General features: G+C 49.3%; 1 protein-coding gene across 2 annotated transcripts in view; it reads left to right on the top strand.

Moving 5' to 3' along the window:
• The window catches only part of WDTC1 (WD and tetratricopeptide repeats 1), a 56,977-nt gene extending 36,441 nt beyond the window's left edge, over positions 1 to 20,536 (top strand). For both annotated transcript variants that reach the window (XM_081146075.1, XM_081146076.1), the window contains 13 exons: positions 75 to 121; positions 537 to 648; positions 4,369 to 4,556; positions 7,121 to 7,303; positions 8,142 to 8,236; positions 8,632 to 8,747; positions 9,507 to 9,582; positions 10,193 to 10,301; positions 11,088 to 11,261; positions 14,344 to 14,579; positions 16,066 to 16,246; positions 17,148 to 17,340; positions 18,600 to 20,536. In XM_081146075.1, the coding sequence (XP_081002201.1) occupies positions 75 to 121; positions 537 to 648; positions 4,369 to 4,556; positions 7,121 to 7,303; positions 8,142 to 8,236; positions 8,632 to 8,747; positions 9,507 to 9,582; positions 10,193 to 10,301; positions 11,088 to 11,261; positions 14,344 to 14,579; positions 16,066 to 16,246; positions 17,148 to 17,340; positions 18,600 to 18,797 (1,908 nt within the window). In that variant the 3' untranslated portion in view covers positions 18,798 to 20,536. The remainder of the gene's footprint in view (positions 1 to 74; positions 122 to 536; positions 649 to 4,368; positions 4,557 to 7,120; positions 7,304 to 8,141; positions 8,237 to 8,631; positions 8,748 to 9,506; positions 9,583 to 10,192; positions 10,302 to 11,087; positions 11,262 to 14,343; positions 14,580 to 16,065; positions 16,247 to 17,147; positions 17,341 to 18,599) is intronic.
• Positions 20,537 to 21,276: the final 740 nt, after the last annotated feature.

Here is a 21,276-nt window from a genome sequence, read left to right on the forward strand (position 1 = left end):
TCTACTTGGTGTTGAGTTCCCCAAAAGAACCTCTAACTGGCTTTTTTATTGTCCCTTTCCATTTGCTCCCCCAGGGTCACTCAGGATGTGTCAACTGTCTGGAGTGGAATGAGAAAGGAGAGTAAGTATGAGCTAGAGCACCTAGGGGGTGCTAAAGAATGAGAGTGGGAGGCTGGGAGATCCTCTTCCTAGATGTAAGGAGAAGAATGGACCCAAGTGAAAAGAGACTGCTGCTCTCTGCCACGTACTTTAGTCCATCATCGTCGATACACAGTTAAACAGTGAAGCCCAGAGAGATGGAAGGTTGGATGACCATCCAAACCCTGTTTTTTGATAAACTAATGCAAAGTTTATGGAATAATGGCAAATTCTCAGGACAAATAGAAGAGAATCAACCAGTGTTTACAAGATAGCCTTAAATTCTATGGCATATACTGTTATTTAAGTCCTGTGCGGCCTAACTCCTTATCTGGGAACGTGGGTTAGGGGAAAATTGCCCAGGAACTTGATGTCAGAACCCCTCACTCTGCTTGCAGCTTGCTGGCCTCTGGTTCCGATGACCAGCACACGATTGTGTGGGACCCGCTGCACCACAAAAAGCTGCTCTCCATGCACACGGGACACACTGCAAATATCTTCTCTGTCAAGGTGAGCAGGATAAGCCACAGAGCAAGTGAACAGGGTGACTGGGCTGTGCACATGGTCATGTTTGCATATGTGTGTACCCCTTGGGGTCACATACACCTTTGTGATCTGAGCATCTGATGGTGATTCCTAAAACCCCACCTGTTTCCATATTCTGCTTTCTCTCTTAGAGCCAGGAGACAAATTCTAGATGAATTTATATTTATGTGCGTGGTGATGGTGGGAGATACCATTCTGAGGATGAATTTATATAGGAGGAATACCTGTGTGACTCCCTTATTTGCCTTTTATTTGTTTTTGTTTTTTAAAAAATATGTCTTTATTGATTTCAGAGAGAGGAAGGGAGAGGGAGAGAGAGAGTTGAAACATCAGTGATGAGAGAGTCATCATTGATCGGCTGCCTCCCGCACTCCCCCTACTGGGGATCAAGCCCACAACCTGGGCATGTGCCCTGACCAGGAATTGAACCGTGATCCCCTGGATCCTAGGTCGACACTCAACCGCTGAGCCGCGCCCAGCCGGGCTTACCTGCCTTTTGGAAGCTTTGTGAACTAGGCAAATCACCTGAGCGTGTTTGCTCATCTATAAAAAGGTAGTAGCTAAGGAAAATCCCTGATTCATGAATAAATGAGTGAATAAATAATTTAATTTTTAAAAAGGAAGTAGCAATCCACAGGGTTGAAGTTACTTGGCACAGGTGCTTTTAACTGTTCTAGCTTTTGTAGGAAATGGGTCTGCTGATTTGTTGGTGGAGCGGAGTTAAGCTGAGGACAGGTGGGAAAGGGACTTAGAAGTGTCCTCCGACCTCTGGAGACCTATTATGTGGAAGTGGCATGAAACTTTTCCCTTTTGATCCCAGAGAACAGACCTAGGATAACGGCTGTAAGTCCACAGAAGCAAATGCAGGCCTGATGAAGGAAAGAACTGTCTAAGGCTTAGAGCAATTTGAGAAAAGTAGAATGGGCCCTCTGAAGATGTAGTAAATATACTAGCACTGAGGTATTCTGCTTGTTGGGAACTTTATCTGCCAGGTTTAAAGTTGGAGGAAATGACCTTTAAGGACCTTTCCAGCTCTGAAATTCTATAATGGATGGATGTGAGAGTGAGGTTGTCCTTTCCTAATTAATATCAAGAGGAATTATAACATACCGGAAGAAGGCAGATTCAAGAGCTCAAAACCCACTTATTTCCCTAAACCCTACCTTTTTCCCAGGCTGCGATTCTCATCCCTGTCTGACCAGTCCTAGGTGAAGTTCTGCTATTTTAGAGACAGAACAGGAGAACCCTTGCTGATTCACCTCTTTCATGGCAAACAGAGACTGCTTTCTGCCCCTGAAAAGCGTTAGGTCCAGTTTGAGTCTGTGGGGTCAGATCTGGGGAAGGGACCTAAGCCATCAGTTTGGCATCATAGAGCACAAAACATTGAGTTCAGAGACCAGACTTTGACAACGGCCTTGATACTAGCTAATGGTAAGACTTAGAGCAAGGCAATTATATTCCAGACCCTCAGCCTTCTCTTCTGTTAAAAAAAAAAAAAAAAGTATGGAAAAGGATTCTTCTCTCTTCTGTTAGTAAAACACTAGATATACTTACAAGGGTGGCAGAGTAGGTTTACAGTTGTTCATATGGAAAACAATGCAATAATTAATAAATAATAATACAAGAATAAACGGCTTCATGTACTCATAACTGTAAACCTACTTTTGCTCACCCCTGTATTTAACCCACGAGTTCCCCCTGGTGGCTGCTACAGTGTATGACAAGTGTGGCAGCAGTCACAAGTTCTTCCCAAGAGTTCTCCTGTTACTTCTTTTGTGCATGGAGTACATGCTGTCTCCAGACAGGATTAAAGACTACTGGTTGTCCCTCAAAATTACTAAATTCCATCTATTTCATCTAGCCCTTGTCCTAGTGAGCCATTAGAGAAGCATATGTTGGAAGAGTGAATTGTTGCTTTTGTGTGAACATTTAAGCCAGGTGGGACTTTAGTTGTTTAAATGCAGAGTATTGCACTCCCCCCAGCACCCATTCAGCCTTGTTGTGGGTTGTGAGAAACTTTTCAATTCAGAAAAAAAGATAATTCAATCTTTTGAACCTAAGAGAGAAGAGAACTCAAGACCACACCTCAAAAATTTTCTTCCTCAAAACTGGTGATAGAATAGCATACTTTTAAAAATTACTATTCAGTCCTGGCTGGTGTGGTTCAATTGGTTGGAGCATCGTCCACTACACTAAAAGGTCATGGGTTCGATTCCCGGTCAGGGCACATACCTAGGTTGTGGGTTTTTGGGCATGTATGGAAGGCAACCGACTATGTTTCTTTCTCACATTGATGTTTCTCTCTCTCTCTCCCTCTCCCTATCCCTCTCTCCTCCCCTTCCCCCTTCTCTCTTACATATCCTTGGGTGAGGATTTATATATATATATCTTTATTGATTTCAGAGAGAGGAAAGGAGAAGGAGAGAGAGAGATAGAAACATCAATGATGAGAGAGTCATTGATCGAGCCCACAACCCGGGCATGTGCCCTGACTGGGAATCGAACCCCGATTGCCTAGATCCCAGGTCAACGCTCAGCCGCTGAGCCACTCCCGACTGGGCGAGGATTTTTTTTAAAATTACTATTATTTAAACTATGTGGCTGTTTTGTTCTTACTATTATGTCACCTAGAGTGTTTTGTTCTCCACCTCATCAGAATGGTGGGATTCTCATTCTTTCTTTTTAATTTTAGAGAGAGGAAGGGAAGGGAAAGAGAGAGAAAAAAACACCATAGATATGAGAAAGAAACGTCAATTGGCTGCCACCCACATGCACCCCAGTTGGGGATCAAACCTATAACCTGGCTATGTGCCCTTACCAGGAATCAAACTCACAACCTTTTGTTGTACAGGACAATGCTCCAACCGACTGAGCCGCACCAGCCAGGGTTCTTGCCTCAAAGAGATGTATCCTCTAGGTGCTCAGCCCTTCTTCTTTCCCCAAGGTCTGACATTTGAGCTTGTTCCAGCTTTTGTCATTATAATGAGTTCCATTTTTGCATAGATCCCTTTTTATTTTGGAATTATTTCTCAGAAGTAGAAGTTTTGGATCAAAAGATAGAAAGTTTTTCAAAAGATAGAAGTTTTTATCTTTGCTACCTATTGCCAGGTTGTTCTCCGGAAATACTTGAACCAATTTTAAATACCCACTCCCTTAAGACACTGAAAGTCCTTTTCAACTTAAGACTAATTTATTACTTAACCTCCAGGCTCTTAAGTAGTGGTCATGAGGCAGTATGGCATAAGGGAGTCAGACAGTCCTACTGAATGTTAATGCCAAACCTGAGTTGTTAATGGGATTATTTTATTTTAACTATCAATAAGATAAAGTACCTGCCCTGTTGTCTAGCACTTGGTAAATGCTTAGTACATGGTAACAGCTATGATTTTCATTCACTTAGCTCTTACCTGTGGAAGAATCAGAGGAAAATGTTTCCTTAGGTAGTCCAGCTTGGCATAGGTCAGGACTCTTCTGAAAAGCAAAGGTGAAGCCTTGATTTTGACCTTTAGGCCTGAGGACCAATGTTTGAGGTCCAAAGTTTTCCTGGTGGGTTATCTTAGATAGACTCATTTTCTTATCTGATACTGAAAGAGAAAGAGGGCGCTAATATGCAGGGCAGTCTCCTTCCGTGGCCAGCCCTACCTCCACTGCCTGCCAATGTCTTCTTCAATCTCTCCGGAGCAGTTCCTGCCTCATGCTGGGGACCGCATCTTGATTACGGGGGCAGCTGACTCCAAGGTGCATGTCCATGACCTGACAGTAAAGGAGACGATCCACATGTTTGGAGACCACACGAACAGGGTGAAACGCATTGCCACAGCACCCATGTGGCCCAACACATTCTGGAGTGCCGCTGAGGATGGGCTTATCCGGTAAGGGCCTGAAGCATTGATGGGGCCTGTACCTCTCACTGCATGTTGGCTCTTCCCTCCTGCCTGCCCATACCACTTCCTTCCACAGGCTTGACTCCTTCCTTCCAGCAGAGTTCCAGCCTCATTAGTCTGCCCAGAGCAGTCGTCTGTGGACAAGCTCACCTGGGAACATTTGCTTCCCCTACTCTCACCTTCCCCACTCTTTTCCCTTTCCTGTATTGCCTCCAGGCCTGCCGGCCTCCCACCACCTCAGATGCAGTCTGCCTCCTCTGGGCTTTCACACTGCTGTTCCCTCTACCTGGTTTTCTCTGTACCCAGCTCTTTCCGTGTATGACTCTTTCTTATCCTAAAGTGATCTGCTTAAGAATCACCTTCTCAGAAGAACCTTCTCTGACCATCCTAAAGTAGACCCTCCCTCATTATTCTTTGTCTCAGCACCCTATTGTATCCTCTATAACTCTAGTCATCACCTGTAGTTACTTTATTTACTTGTTGGTTCACTTTTTTGTCTGTATCCCTCCTCACTGAATAGTAAACTCTCTCAGAGCAGCTCCATGTCTGTCTTGTCCTTGGGTTGTATCCCTAGGGCCCAGCACAGTGCCTGGCACATAGATACACTTGATACATTTCTCTTGAATGGTTGGTCAGTGGGCATGTGCCTGTAAGGGGGAGAGTCATCCAGAAATGGTAGACTGTCCCTTTTTCCAGTGGCCAGTATTGTCACACCTTTGCCTCTGCTTCCCTTCATCCTAAAATGGTCTCATTGTCCTTCTTTAACTTGTCTCTTCAGATATGACTTTAGACATTTTTCCTTATCTCCCTAACCTGCCTTAACTGCCTCCCTTAAGAACCTATAGGATCTTGTGCCCTCTCCCCCATTACAAAGGAGGAGAGGTAGCTAAGTCATGTATAAACTGTAACACAGCAATTAGAAGCAGGGCACTGAAGTCAGACAGATCTGGGGTCAAGTCCTGCCTTTGTCACTCAGTGTTTGACTGGGGCAAGTCACTTAACTCCTGAACCTCAGTTTCCTCATCTATAAAATGTATCTCCCTTGTTGGCCTGAGCATTGAAATTGAGATAGTGCCAGTAAAACCTTAGCATAGTACATTAAGTCCTCACTTAATGTCATCCATAGGTTCTGTGACTTTAAGTGAAACGACACATAATGAAACCAGTTTCACCATAGGCTCATTGATATAAACAAGAGTTAAGTTCCAATGCATCTCATCAACATTATAATGAAAAACATTGAATGACAAAAAGACATTATTCAGGGACCTGCTGTACTTAGAAAACAGAAAGCACTGGGTTAGTGGCGAGTACAACTCTATGTTGCACTTGCTGACCTTGACTGACCAGACTGTCAGGGCAACAGGTAGAAGCTGAACATCAAGGGCCTTGGGTAGGAGCCTGAGCACTTCAACGCAAGCAGTCAGGGAAGGTGTCCTAGTTGAAGGTAAGCATAAACTGGCCTTCCAGAATAGACAGGATTTGGATGGGCAAAGAAAAGCAGAGGGGATTCCCAGCTTGAGCAGAGTTTTTAAAGGCAGGGGTAAACGTGGCATGTAAGGATAGAGAGTTCTGTAGTTGTAATTGACCCACGTTTAGAAAACTGAGGAACAAGGTTGGAGAGGGATGTGAAATCAGATCTTGAAAACCAGACTGAGGAGTTTGGTAAAAGTAAACTAAAAGTACATTCATGCTGAAAATATCGAGGAATTGCTGCAGTTTTGAGCTAGAGAGTTAGTTAGAAAGATAAGGCAAACAGTGAAGAGATCGTTGCAGATGTCTAGGCAACAGGTAGGTGAGCACAGGATGATGTACCTCCCACTCTCTGCTTGTGCCTGTGTTTGGGCAGCCAAAAAGCTCCCCAGGCTGCAGTGATGGGTGCGTGCTGCTGCCAGGTGGATGTTTGGCATGACCTTTGCCACCTAGATGGGACTCTTGGGCTTCTGTTGGCACTGGTGTTTCTAGGTAGCTCTTAGATGATCTCCAAATACTCTTTTTTTGTCACCTCCATACTTCTTTTGTTTCCTATAAGAAACGAGATTTACAATAAGAATTAGAATTAAGGAGCAGAGCAGTCTTAGGAAGCTATCCCAGCTCTGCATTTACTAGCAGTGTTGTCCCAGGCAAGTTATTTAACTGCTTTGAACCTCAATGTTCTAATGGTACCTAGGGATGGTGTGAGGATTTAATTAGGTAACATACACGCAACACTTAGGGACAGTACTGGACACAAAGCAATTTCTTACTGTGTTAGTAATCAGTAGTAATAATACTTAGTAGCAATAATACTGACATCTGTGTGGGTTTTTTTAAAAAGGTACAGTAGTGTTTACATTAAGGAGTTATGTTAGAATAAAACACTGAGATGCCTGCTACAGGGGCCTGGCACACAGTGGGCACTCAAGAAATGAGAGTGGTTTTTGACATTCTTATTATTTACAACAGGTCTAAGAGCCCCTCCCAATCACCTTGTATAACAGGGCTTTGGCTTCTCCCCTGCCTTCAACACAGGGGTCTGGCCCCCAGTCCCCTAACTCTGCCCTCTCTCACAGACAGTATGACCTTCGGGAAAACAGCAAACACTCGGAAGTGCTGATTGACCTGACAGAGTACTGTGGCCAGCTGGTGGAGGCCAAGTGCCTCACTGTCAACCCCCAGGACAACAACTGTCTGGCAGTAGGGGCCAGTGGGCCCTTCGTGAGACTCTACGACATTCGCATGATCCATAACCACAGGTATGAACAGCTCAGCCTCCTGCGGGCAAGTCCCCAGGAATCTGCTGCCCCTTTCCCTCATTACCATGCCCTCTTCTTTTCAAGGTGGGTTTTTAAATTTTTGTGATTTTTTTAAAATAATTTTTCTTTTTTATTGAATTTATTGGAGTGACATTGGTTAACACAATTAATAGAGGTTAATTTTTGTGATGTTTAAAAAACTGTAATTCATGCTTGTTTTGGAAATATGAAAAGTATAAATTAAAAATTACCCATAATCCATCACCTGAAAGAAATCACCATCTATAATATTTTCTGCTTATTCTTTTACTATGAGTGTTTGTACAGGGTTATAATCTTGTACATAATTGCTTTTTTGTACATGTAGTTTTATTTTGTTCTTTTTTTTTTCTTCAAAAACAAAAGTAAGATATACTAGAACCTCCACAGAAGTCCCAGACCTGAGCAGCTCTGCTAGCCTGGGTTTTATGGACTCCTGAGGGAGGTGCAAGAACGTCTGGCCTGCTTTACCTTCATTCATGGGTTTGGGCAACCACTGTTGCTCCTCACACGTTACAACTTGGATTAGGCCTTGGGCCCTAGCTTCCTCATCTGTAAAATGAGGGTAATGGGGTGGTCACAAAATGAAACATTGCGCAGGACCTGCTTGTTAGGTACTGTAATGTATGTGTCCACAGCTGTCTAGTTGGTAGACCTGTGGGGGTGTTGACATAAAGAAGAAAGGTACTTTCTGTTTCTCTCAGGGATACAAACTTAGATTTTCCTCTAGGGAGTGTAGTCTGATCTAGCCAGGGGTAGTGCTAAGCATTGTAACCTATATGGTTTGCCTTTCCACCAGAAAGAGCATGAAGCAGAGCCCTTCAGCAGGTGTGCACACCTTCTGTGACCGGCAGAAGCCCCTTCCGGATGGTGCAGCCCAGTATTACGTAGCAGGTAGGGCTCAGCCCAGCTCTGGCCCCAAACTCTTGGTGGGGTACTGGCTCACTCTGGGGCAGTGCAGGGAGGTGGCGTGGCACAGTGGTCAAGAGCAAGGGTTTTAGAGTCAGAAATACCTGGGCTTTAATTGACTGCCATTAATCAGCCGTCATGACCATTGGCAAATTACTGACCCTTGATGAATCTTAATTTCTATAAAATGGGGTTATAATGACTAAATGATATAAAGCATATAAAGCAGCCCAACACATGTAAGGGCTCAACACTTGTAGCTCTTTTTATGATGAAGATGATTGCTATCATCGTTTATATGGCTGACTTCACACAACTCCGTGTCCCTTTTTGGGGGCCCTGGGAGCCTCACACTAGGGTGACTGGACTGTTCCCTGCAGGTCATCTGCCAGTGAAGCTGCCTGACTACAACAACCGTCTGAGAGTGCTGGTTGCCACCTATGTGACCTTCAGCCCCAATGGCACAGAGCTGCTGGTGAACATGGGAGGGGAGCAGGTACGTATGACTGACTAAGTTGGCTCTGCCCCACCACCACCCCATACCCAGCAGCCAGGGCTGTGTACCTCATGTCCACTGCCATGATGCAGACAAGAAGCCTTATAGTAAATGATGTTATAGTGAAATGTGGGAGTCACATGGCATCACTGGAGGTCCCAGAGACGTGCCCTGGCCTGGTCTTTTTTTTTTTTAGCATAAGTTTTAGAACTGAGAGACCTGCCTTCAAATCCTGAACTTCTATTTACTAGCTGTGCACTCTGACTTTGAACAAGTCTCTTCTGAGTGTACGTTTCTGTAAAAGGGGTGATGATAATAGTACCTCTTCGTGGGATGGTTTTGAGGATGAAATGAGATACATCATATAAAACACTAAACAGAGCTCCTGGAGCAAAGTAGGAATTCAATAAATGTTAAGTAATAATAGATAATATTTACAGGGAAGTAACTAGCAGTGTTATTTTAGGTAAATTGTTTCTCTTCTCTGAGGCTTCAGTTTTCCCATCTGTAAAATGAGACATTTCTTTGTGACCTCCAAGGACCTTTTCAGCTTAAACATGTGATTCTAATTGATGACAGCATTTCCAGCAGGAACTGGGAAGATTTCTCTACTTGAGATTTGCTCCATAGAAACCACTCCTGGCCTTGCTCGATGGTTCCCTGCCCAACACTCACTGTGTTCCTGAGAGCCAACCCAGGCCTTACTCAGCCACATGCTTACTTCACAGCCCTCATTTCTTCTTGACCCCTCTACTCTAGGTCTATTTATTTGACCTGACTTACAAGCAGCGGCCGTACACGTTCCTGTTGCCTAGAAAATGCCACTCCTCAGGGGGTAAGTTCTCCATTAGGATGTCCTTTAGAGTATCTCTTCTGAGGAGCTTGAGTGTGCGCCACCTCTGCTGAGAAACCTTACCTTGGGCTGTGGCGTGATCCTCCAAAATGAGTATATTTTCTGAAATACACTGTCTATACAGTGAAAAAGAAGATAACAGTAGATCCCAGAAATCTGTCAGAAGGATTTAAACCACAGCCCTTTGCACTTCCCTCTGAAAAAGTAGGTTCTTCCCATGGGTTGGCTCTTGAGGACCTGAAGGAGTTGCCCTTCCTGCATTTTCCTGGATCAGTCTCCTCACTCATTTCTAACTGGGGCCTTAAGTTGATTTAGGCACCTCCTCACCCCCCCTCCCATCCCCATACCAGCTCCAGCTGAGGGTAATGCCAAGTTGAAGCCGTGTCCTTCTTCAGCCAGCAGAGGGCGCACAGGTTTTCTTTATGCCCTTGCCTGCTGGTCCGAACTTGCTTTCTGGGAATGGATCTTACTCTGGGAGGATGGCCTCACAATGGAACCATCAGACCCTCTGATGGAAGCTGAAGGGCTGCCGAGGAGATGTGAGGACCTCTCCCTGAGTTGTTGCTCTTCCCCTCTCCTCATCCTCCACCAGAAGTTCAAAATGGCAAGATGTCCACCAATGGTGTGTCCAACGGTGTGTCCAATGGCCTGCACCTTCACAGCAACGGCTTCCGGCTGCCGGAGAGTAGGGGACATGTCAGGTGAGGCCAGCCTCACTTGTCCAACCCTCCCAGTCCCAATTGCATCTCTAGACCAGAGGGTGAAGCATATCTTATAACCCTTCCTCCTGACTCCCCACCCAGGCACATACCCCAGAGTCAGGGGACTGGAACAAAGAATTTTCTGGAGGGTGATTAGTGGTCCCAATGCCATTCCTACCTGGTAGGACTCCAGTCATGCTCAGACTGAAGCTCTGGTCCCTTGGACCAGAAGCTGTGGTCAGGACCCAGAGGCTAAGTGCCTCTTATCACTGAGCTCCTTCCTAAAGGGTTCCACACAGATGGGCCTCTTTCATTATATTTTTCTCCATCACATAGCACCTTTTGGCCTCTATTCTCTGTCAGGCCCATGTGCTGGGCTTTCGATACAGAGGTGTTCAAATCCTCTAGCCCTTGAGAAAAACAGAATTCTCTCTAGAGAGATCCATGGGAGGGACTTGGGTGGTCACAAGATTTAGCTCACCGTGGAGGCAGGTGGTGTCAGCTACTATCATGCTCAGGAGTTTGGTTAAGAATGGCCTTAAACCTATCCAGGACAGCTTCATTTCTGCCTCTCTTGTTTTTTACTGGCTCAGAGTATCTAGAATTGTATCTATTACCTATCACAGTAACTCAGGCCAAGAATAGGAGTGGTCCCCTCTTCTAGATGACAGTACAGATCCCAAAGGCCAAGAAAGCCTGGGTGACCCTCAGACAAGGCTACAGACTTCTTGAGGGGCTGCTCTGACCTTCTTTGGCTGGCCTGACTTGGCTTTGCCTCCTCTATAGCCCCCAGGTAGAGCTGCCCCCATACCTGGAGCGTGTGAAACAGCAAGCCAATGAAGCTTTTGCCTGCCAGCAGTGGACCCAGGCCATTCAGCTTTACAGCAAGGCCGTGCAGAGGGCCCCTCACAATGCCATGCTGTATGGGAACCGAGCTGCTGCCTACATGAAGCGCAAGTGGTGAGTGGGTCTGGGCCAGGGTGAGGAATGAAGGCAATGAGCCTGACGGAGCCATGTTACTGAGGCATCCAAGGAAGGTGGTAGTGACATGCTGCAACCCCTTAGGGCTTCTTGGGCCCAGGCCTCTCCTCCTCACCTCTAGGCTGGTGGTGGGCAGGCACCTGACCTATTAGTCAGGATGTCTCAAGCACCAGGAAAGCTCACAGTTAAGTGGAACATGTGCACGAGTAGCTTCAACATGGTGCTTTGTTATTAGTGCTGTGGCCACTGGGGAAGTAGGAATTGAGAGAATGGTTAATCTAAACTGTTGGAGAATTGGGCCTTGAATTGGACTTTGAAGGAGCAGCAGAATCTTGCTAGATGGAAATGAGGCGTTTGGTGAATTCAGTTAATATTTGTCTGAAACAATTCTGCAGCTCCTTGACCTTGGGGAGTGCTTTCCTATGCTTTTAGACCCTTTGGACCAGGCACAAGCAAAATCCCAGATGTCTGAAGCTGGCTGTGGGTTGTGCTAGGTTGTAGTGGCCAGTAATAAAGGAGTAGGTCCATATCGTGAAGAACCCTTTATCTTTGGGGAACCTCAGGGCCCCCAGCTTTTCTGCCTGCAGCACCAGCAGGCAAGCAGACAGGCAGACCCCATCCCCCAGCCAGGGCCAGGACTAGAGATGGATAGAGCTGGGCCCACAGCCATTTCTGCTCCGTCTGGCATCCGTCGGCTCTGCCCAGACAGACAGGCCAGCTGGTGTGCCATCGTCTGGCTGCAAGTAGGCAGGCCAGAGAGGGAAGCTTAAGAAACCCACCCAAGTCAGCAGGATGGTGGATGGGGGTTTGGGAATATGCTATTCTCACAGGCCTTAGCTTAGGCAACAGGAGTTTGCCAAGGGCTCAGATGGCAGCCAGACCCAGGAGATGATGGTTTGTGGGGGGGGGGGGGGTCCTGAAGTGTGTTGCCTCTTTTCCCCAGTAGTTGGGTGGTTCTCATCAGGCTTTAGCCTGAGAGCTGTTTCACACCTGCATTCTTGCTGAGAGAGGCTGATAAATTCCTAACCAATGGGTGCCCCTGACATGTTCTCTGTTCTCCTCCTGTGCACAAAGTTCTGTCACTCTGAGTTCTTGTGCTCTGGAGTCCCCAGCCTCTGGACAGGGGACAAAGACAGGGACATGGTCTGTCATCAAAGAGGCAGGAAGCAGTAGATCTTTTTGAATGGTCAGGTGAAGTGCTGACCAGTCAAAGAAAAGTTGGGTCACTATAGTTTGGGATCGATCAGGAAAGCATCCGGAAGATATGGTGCTGCATGGGCTTTAAGTGTAGGCAGGCTTAGACAAGGAGATGAAAAGGAGGAGGGGACTGTGGGGGAAGGACATTCCCAGGGAGATGAAATGGTGTGAACAAAGGCATGGGGGTGGGGAACTGAATGAAGAGCTTGTTTGCAGAACAACAAATCCATTTGGCTGGAGCAGAGGGTTCGGGAAGGGACTGGCAGGAGATGAGTCTGTGAGGTAGCCTGGGGCCGGCCTGGGAAGGACTTGGAATGCGGAGCGGTGGCAGTGTTTTGGCCTTGATTCAGTGGATGATGGGCAGCTACTGAAGAGTTTTGAGTTTTGAGCAGGAGAGGGATGTGCTGAGGGCTGTCCTTTCAGGGAGATTGATCTGGCAGTGAGTCTGGATGGGTGAGCCCTGGGGCCAGTCTGCTCTCTCCTCATTCTCTCTCACATGCCTGCCAGTGACCCCTAGAATGTCACATTCTGTCCCAGGCCAGTCTCCCCAAGGCTGCCATCTGCTCCTGGATGCAGTGGGAGCTGTCACCCTCTGGCTTCTGGCTGGTCTCTGGTCTGGCTCTCCCCAGGAGCTCTGAGGGGCACCTTGCAGGCGGTAATTGAGTTTCCTAACAGCGCCTGCTCCCTCATCACAGCCACTCGTTCTGACACTGGCCATGCCATGGAAGCACTCTGCCTCCTGCCTGTCCCCACACTGGCTGAGCTGCTTCTTCTTGGTCTGAGCATGGCTGCTCCAAGGGCTGGGTACACCCTCAAAGCGTTGTAGGAGAGGAGGGTCAGGAGGACATTTCCCATGTCAGGCCTGCTTTGGCCCTGTTCAGGAGAGTTGTGAGCTTTGCTTTGGTGGAGGGGCCACCAGCTCTGGGTGTGCTGCTTGGCATAGTTGGGTCTTAAGCCCAGAAGGATGAAAAACAGCTCCCAAAGAAGTGGCTCCTGTGATGTCTGGGTCCAGATGAGAGGTGAGAACCAGTCTATTGGTGCTGGGGGAGTGCGTATCTTATATTCTAGCACAGGGTGGGAGGAGGGGCTTCTCCTTTGACCCTCCCCACTTACTCCCCCACAAAGAAACATTTCCACTTCCCTTCACCCATGCTTTGGGAGATTGGAGAAGTAAGCAGGGACGATTTGGAGCTCCTGGTGTGCAAGCCGCCACCCCCCTTCACCATCAGCTTCCAGAGAGCTGACTCTGCCAGTCTGCCAGGCCCCATCCTCCAGCCCCGGAGGTAGAGGCCACAGATGCTGTGGATCAGTCAGCCAGGACAGAGGGGGGTCTGGCTGAGGGCTTGCTGCCTGCTGGTCAGACCCTAAGTCTCCAGCCTGGCACTTCTGGCTTCCCCAGACCACAGAAGTGTCTTTGAGGGCCCCCTGCCTCGGACATGGCTTTGAAGGCCAGTCAGGGGGATTTGAGGAGGTGGATGGAGGAAGAGAGAAGGAGGGCTTGGGGAGCCTGAGATGGGCAAGATGCCAGGCCTTCTGCTGCAGAGCTGCGGGTGCCTGGGGTGAACGGGTATGCAGTTACATGCTATATCCAGCAGAGGGCAGCCTAACACTGGGTTTTGCTACACACCCACCTCCCACCCCACCCCCAAGACCTCAAGGTTCCTGGCTTGCCTCTTGAATATACTCTGGTCTCCTGGGGAGCAAGACCTGGGCTGAGCCAAGACTCTGTTCATCCCCAAGTACCATTGCTCTGAGACTGTCAGAGGTGGGCTGGGGTGGCCACAGAAAGCAGGGACTGAGTGAGGACAACTCTTTGCTTGCCATGTGGCCCCACCTCCAAGCCACACTCTCCTACCTTATCCAGGGATGGTGACCACTACGATGCCCTGAGGGACTGCCTCAAGGCCATCTCCCTAAATCCATGCCATCTGAAGGCACATTTCCGCCTGGCCCGCTGCCTCTTTGAGCTCAAGTACGTGGCTGAGGCCCTGGAGTGCCTGGATGACTTCAAAGGGAAGTTCCCGGAGCAGGCCCACAGCAGCGCCTGTGATGCATTGGGCCGTGACATCACTGCCGCCCTCTTCTCCAAAAATGATAGTGGTGAGTGGGCACTGAGGAAGGGCTGCCCTCACTCTTTCTATTTGAGGTGCTACATGACATTCTGGGGAGGACATGGTTCTGGGATTGGAGAGTCCTGGGTTCAGAGGCTGATTCAGAAACCATGTGACCTTGAGACACTCCTTTGGTTTCTTTGAGACTCAATTTCCTGATCTGAAAATGAGGAAGGATAGCACTTCCCATTCAGTTTCTATGAAGGTTAGCAGTAGTCTGTTTAGAGCACCTGTGTGATGCCCGGGAATCAGGATAAGAGGAAGCTGAGCCCACTCAGGCCATGTGGCTTGCAGGACACACTCACCCTCTCACAGACAGGGCCTTGGGCAGCTGGGGTTGTGCTTGTTCCCATTGGCACCCTTGCAACAGACAGCAGCAGAGGGCAGTAGAAATGCCTTGGGTGCGGGGTGTGGAGCCTCAGGTTCCAATATCAGCTCTGCCATGTAGTGAGCATATGACCTTGGTAAAGCGCAGCCTCTGTGAACCTGCTGCCTTACCGCACAGAGAACATTCAAAGTCCTGCCCAGCTCACCTCGTTAGCTTTGGAGAAAAAGCTGGGTGATTGTAGTGTGGGCTATAAACATGAAAGGTGAGCTCACTGGAGGCAGACATGGACTCCTATCTCTCTCCTTTGCAATTTACTAACCATGCAGTGATTCGTTTGTTCGAAGTTATCAAGCTTCTACCATGTGCCAGGCACTGTGCTGGGTCCTGGGAATACAGCTGTGAACAAGTGAGATGGGATTTCTGTAGTCATGGAGTTTACAGCCTAGTGAAGGAACCAAGGGATGAAGGAGAAACTAAGAGCATGAGGAGTGCCATGGCGACCTGATATGGTATAGGTGTATGGGGGAGGGCTTGACAGCAGTCTGGGGTTCTTGAGGGAGACATTTAAGCTGAGATCTCAAGGGTGAGAAAGAAGAGTTGACCAGATACAGAGTGTAGCTATGGGAAGTGAATAGTTCCTGGCATAGGGACCAGCACATGCAAAGGCCCTGAAGCAGGCAGGAACAAGGCACTTTTAAGGCACTGAGAAAACTGGTGTGATTTAACCCAAGGCCCTTAGCCCATCAGTGCTTCACTTGGTATCCATGATAACTTGTCTTCCAGAAAGGAAGGGCTTGGACCTCACTGCCTTCGGAGCTATGGATCTATTTAGAAAAATCACCCCTTCAAGCTTTCTTGGTAGTGCTTCTCACCTCCATAGAAACAGACCTTGGGTCTGTGTATCCTTGGGGCCTCAGGGACCTGAGCCAATGCCTTCCTGGCATCAGAGGTCACCTCTTGAATATCCTGAAGGGTTAGGTCCAAAAAAGCTTCTCTCCCAGTCATTCCCAGTTTTCCAGGTTAGGGGTAGAGGGCAGGTAGCCTACATTGCTAGTACTTGGGCTGAAAACAGGACTAAGGGAAGGGGACAGATGGGGGAGGGGAAAGAGAGACAGGACTCTTACATTTCCTTGCTCTCTGCCCCCAGAGGAGAAGAAGGGAGCTGGTGGTGGCGGTGGCGGCCCAGTCCGCCTCCGCAGCACGAGCCGCAAGGATTCCATCTCCGAAGATGAGATGGTGCTGCGGGAACGAAGCTACGACTATCAGTTCCGCTACTGTGGCCACTGCAACACCACCACGGATATCAAGGAGGCCAATTTCTTTGGCAGGTCCGAGGCCCTGAAGAGGAGCAGGGCACAGCCTGGTTGGGCAGCAGGAGGTTGGGGGACATGAGGGCACACTTTTTCTAGAAAAGTCTCAAATCCCAGCTCTGCCTCTGTACACTTGGGCAAATGGCTTCACCTCTGTCGGCCTCAGTTTCTTCATGTATAAAATGAAACCCTAACCCCCACTCATGGAGCCATAGTGAGCAGGACTAATGGGATAATTCATAAGAGCATCTAGTGCAGTACCTGGACTATTCCTCCATTCCCCACCTCCTCCCTCTGTCTCCATGTATGAAGCTTGGTTTCTTTATCTGGGTGCTTGGAGTCTCCCTCTGGAGGTATGAGGCAAGGGCCCTGAGAAGCTGGCAGTCTTGGCACACCTATCATGTGCCCCATGGTACTGACGCAGAGCCTGTGTCCCAGATACCATCATCCCCAACCCTCCTTTGTAGATGTTGCACTTTCTTTGGTAGGTAAGACACATGAACATGGATTGAGAATCTCTCCACCAAGATCCACCTAAATGTTCACGGTGTATGTAGGATTTGGGCATCTCGATCCAGTAGGCTAGGACTACTGAAGGAACGCTTAGACCAGGGCGTTCCCAGAGACACAAGACCCAATCCTGACACCCAAGAAGCTTAGGATGTACTCTGAGGGATAGTAACTTGGAGGGACCCAGGCAGTCCCTGACCCTGAGTTTAAGAGAACAGTTAAACAGTAACTGGAGCTCTGCAGTATGGAGAGAACTACCATGTGCTGAGTCAAGTGAAGACCCTAGAGTTTGGGGTGCTGAACGGATACAGAATTCCCTACTCCCCCTTGCCCTAAGCCACACAGCCTCTCCTTGAGGCTGTAGGGCAGTACCCCACCTGATCTCCCTGCCCTTTGCCCCTCCCGCCAGCAATGCTCAGTACATCGTCAGTGGCTCTGACGATGGCTCCTTCTTCATCTGGGAAAAGGAGACCACCAACCTAGTCCGCGTACTCCAGGGGGATGAGTCCATCGTCAACTGCCTGCAGCCGCACCCCAGCTACTGCTTCCTGGCCACCAGCGGCATCGACCCTGTTGTACGGCTGTGGAATCCTCGGCCAGAGGTGAGGGTGTAGACAAGGTGGCCGAAGCTAGACATGGACCCTGTCCATGGGTAGGGATGGACCCTATGCTGGGCCTCTGGCTGAACCTGTGAGGGTTGGGAAGGGAAATGCATCACACAGAGGGTAGAAGCTGCTAGGGTGAGTTCTCCCTCGAGGGCCCAAGGCTATGTGAAGGTGGGAGCCATTGAGTTCTGACAGTTCCAGATGCAGTGAGAAGTCCCAGAGCCAAGAGTTGGCTCCTGCCTTTGAGGGCCATAGTTTTGAGCAAGCTGTGAAGATGTGTCTCACATACAGGACACAGTATCCAAGGGCAGGGCAGAGAGGGAACCAGACCAGCTCCAGCATGTCATGAGAATGGGCATTCAGGCTCCCGGGGTACCCTTCCCCTCATATACCACTGTGGTGTGTTCCCAGACGCCGTATAGAGGCCTCTCCCTCCGTCACGCGGAAGTGTTCAGGCTTTAGAGTCTGGTGGGCCTAAGTTTGAACCCTGGTCCCTTCACTCACTGCCTCAGGAACTTAACCATCTCTGACCCAGGTTTTTATCATCTCCACACTGGCATGGGAGTGACAGCACCTCTTCAGAAGGTTGCTTTAAGGATTAAAGAAGTGATGCCTGTGTGGTGTCACTCAGAACAGTGTGGTCCCTTCCACTTCCAGGGTAGGTAGCCACGTGGGCCAGCCTGAGGCTTCCAGTGCCCTCTGCCCCACCTCCTCCCTCTTCCCAGCTGGCAAAACAGAAGGCAGGTGGTGTATCTAATTCCAAAGTCAATTTTCTTCAAATTGTAGAGAGCCCCAGGGCCCTTCCTTCAGGGGGGAGGAAGAGAAGGGCAAAGGGAGGGCTATTGGGAATGGCAACAGCAAACGGGGGTGGGGCAGTTGTGTCTGTCCTCCCTCACACATGCCCATGTGTGGGCCCCTATGTGTGAGTCCTGATGTGCTATATCCCCATCATCTACTGGTGCAGACCACCCCATGTATACCCTGGTGTGTGTGTTCCCCCCACTATCCCAGCATGTGCATCCCCCACACATATCCCAGTGTGTTGTTCCCTCCCATGTGGGTGTCTCCTCACGTATGTCCTGGTGTGTGTGTCCCAGTGCATATCCCAGTGTGTATGTTCCTTTTACCCATGTACAGGTATAGACAAACTGATATAAACCCACAGATATCTGGTGTGCACATCCCCCTCCATATGTATAGCTCAGTCTGTATGTCCCACACATATATCCCAGATGTATGTGTCCCTCCCCCCACAGAGTGAAGACCTCACAGGCAGAGTTGTAGAAGACATGGAGGGTGCTTCCCAGGCCAACCAGCGGCGCATGAATGCAGACCCGTTGGAAGTGATGCTGCTCAACATGGGCTATCGGATCACAGGCCTGAGCAGCGGGGGTGCTGGGGCCTCTGATGATGAGGACAGCTCCGAGGGCCAGGTGCAGTGCCGGCCCAGCTAGACCCTCCTAGCCCTGGTCCCCAGCCCCTGCTACTGGCTGGACCCTCTGCCCTGGCAGGAGGTCAGGGGGTTCTGTTTTGGTTTGTCTTCCCCCTACCCCATTTTTTCTTTTCCCCTGTTTTCTTTGTTAGTTTGGCATTGGGGATGGGGGTTGCTACATTTTGCTGGCTTTCAGACTTTTGGGCAGATTGCCCTTGACTGACCCCAGCCCTGAGCAAAAGAGCAGGAGGGAAAGCCCCTCCCTATGCCCCCCACCTCCCCCTCTCAGGTCCCTGGAGGGCTCTGGCCTGCCTCAGGTGTGGAGGCAAGGCTGAAGCTGTCTTCAAGGACTGCCCTACCCTTTGGTTGGCAACAGGAAGGGGATTGGAATTCCCAGTCCATAAGGGCTAGCCTTGACCTGTTGCCACTCTTGCTCCCTGACTGGCAAGGCTAGCTTCCCCGTGGTCTTCAGGGAAGGTTCTGAAAAAACAATGGGGAGCCCTGGAGTGGGTAAGGCCAGGCCACTGTGCCTGCTCTTACTGGCCATCTCTGGGGGCTCAGCCTTTCCTGAGGACCCTGGCAAGGGTGGGGCACCACACCGTACCCTGCCCACCCATGCCAGCCCTCCCACACTACGGCCACTCTCCTTTCTCAGGCGCTCCTGGCCTCACTGTGACCTTTCTGCCAGAGCTCCCAGCCAGGCCTACTTTTGCTAAGGTGGGGCTCCCTGCTAAGGGCCCTTCTCGCCCTTTCTGCCCTCCCTTCCACCCCACATGCAGAGCCGCCACAAAGACCAAAGAAGTGATGGCTTTTCTCTGTCCCCTGCTGCTCTGGGGGGAGGAGGGTGACTCTCCTGAGCCACTCAGATGGGAAAGTCCCTAACTCAGTCCCCTCCCTCCTCAGCAGCCCCAAGCTTTACACTGGATGCAGCGGTCACCCCACCTCTCACCAAGCCCCCCTCTCTCTGCCCCCTTGGCTCTCAGCTCAGGAGCCGCTCCTGGTAGTTGGTTTATCCTTCCTCCCCTCTCCCTCCTCCTTCCCCTCAGTGCTTACTTGGCTCCAGCCCTCCAGCTGCAGCCTCTGGGGAGAAGCAGCCTCCCTTCTTTTTCTCCCTCCCTCCCTCCCTCCCTCCCTCCCTCCCTCTCCTTCCACCCCTGTCTCTGCCAGGTGCCTCCTCTCAGTCAGGCTTCAGAGCAGCCCTGGAGACAGGAAGGCCATGTTAAAAGCTTTTTCACAATTTTAAGAAGACGGGGGTGAGGATAGTGGTGGGGGGTCTGGCACTATCTCCTCATTGCTTTAATCCCAGCAACACAGGTGGCAGCTTCTCTCCCTCCCTCCCACCCCAATCCCTCTTCCCACCCCTCTCTTCTAGCTTGGTAATGAAGTATATTTATTGGCGAAGGAAACAGCTGCTGCTGCTTCTCCTGCTGCTGGGACTTGCTCCCCTGTCACTTCTTCATGACCTTTCTCTAGCCAGGGAGGGGAGAGCTTGGAGTAATGGGGCTGGGCCCTGGGGCCCACGGACCAGCAGGGGCCCCTTTGCTTTCCTGTGTTGGAGCTGCCCACCATTTCCTCTCTCCCTGCTTCCCACCCCCCCACCCCCCCCACCCCGCCCCCGTGCCCTGCCTGTCCAGCCCTGGCCCTGCAGTGTGGAGAGACACATAAGCCTTACTGTCCTCTGGGGGCAGGAGCCGAGCCTTTTTGTTGCTCCGCTCCCAGGAGAGTGAGGGTGACGCAATTGATTAAAACCGTTTTGTTCTAGGTGTGGCTAGTGGCATTTGTGGGGTGCAAATGGGGTCTTGGGACCAAAGTGAGGGTACCTGATCTCTCACCTCTGTAAATCTGTGACTTTGAGTAATTACGCCTCTACCAGGCAAAATGAGGCATGCCTTGGGAAGGACCCTGTGAGCAGTGGCTACCCAGCCTCGCAGGGCTGAGTCCCCAAGCCCAGCACTCAGCACTCACAGGTGGCTGTGATTTGCAGTAATCAGCTTTCACTCTCTGGGCTGTTTTCTCACCTGTAAAATAAGGAGGTTGGGGTCTTAGTGTTTTTTTCAAACTTTTAAATTAGAACCCAGACAAGAAATAGACATGTTACATTGTGACCCAAGATAACCTATGCTTATTTGTATGTATATAATGAACATACATTTTATACAGTAATACCGTTGCTACATGCACTGTGTTCTATCTACCATTCTATTTTACTGAGGAGAAAAAATGCTGGTTATAACCCACTAAATTTATTTCACAGCCTGCAGGATCTTTTTATGTGTCCTGGATTAGAGGGTTTCTTAGACCAGAGGTTCCCAAACTTTCTCAGCTCACACCACTTACCCCCATCATTAGTGTATTTTTTTTCATGGAGCCTCTAACCCAAAAGAAATACCTCAACAGTAGTTAAATCAATAAGAATTTATGTCTTACCAAGTCAGTCGTCATTTAAAAAATACTACATATAAATGAGATGAAATAATATTTTTATTTATTTCTTAAATAAC

The sequence above is a fragment of the Miniopterus schreibersii genome (assembly GCF_964146895.1).
Source record: "Miniopterus schreibersii genome assembly, chromosome: 8".
Classification (NCBI taxonomy): domain Eukaryota; kingdom Metazoa; phylum Chordata; class Mammalia; order Chiroptera; family Miniopteridae; genus Miniopterus; species Miniopterus schreibersii.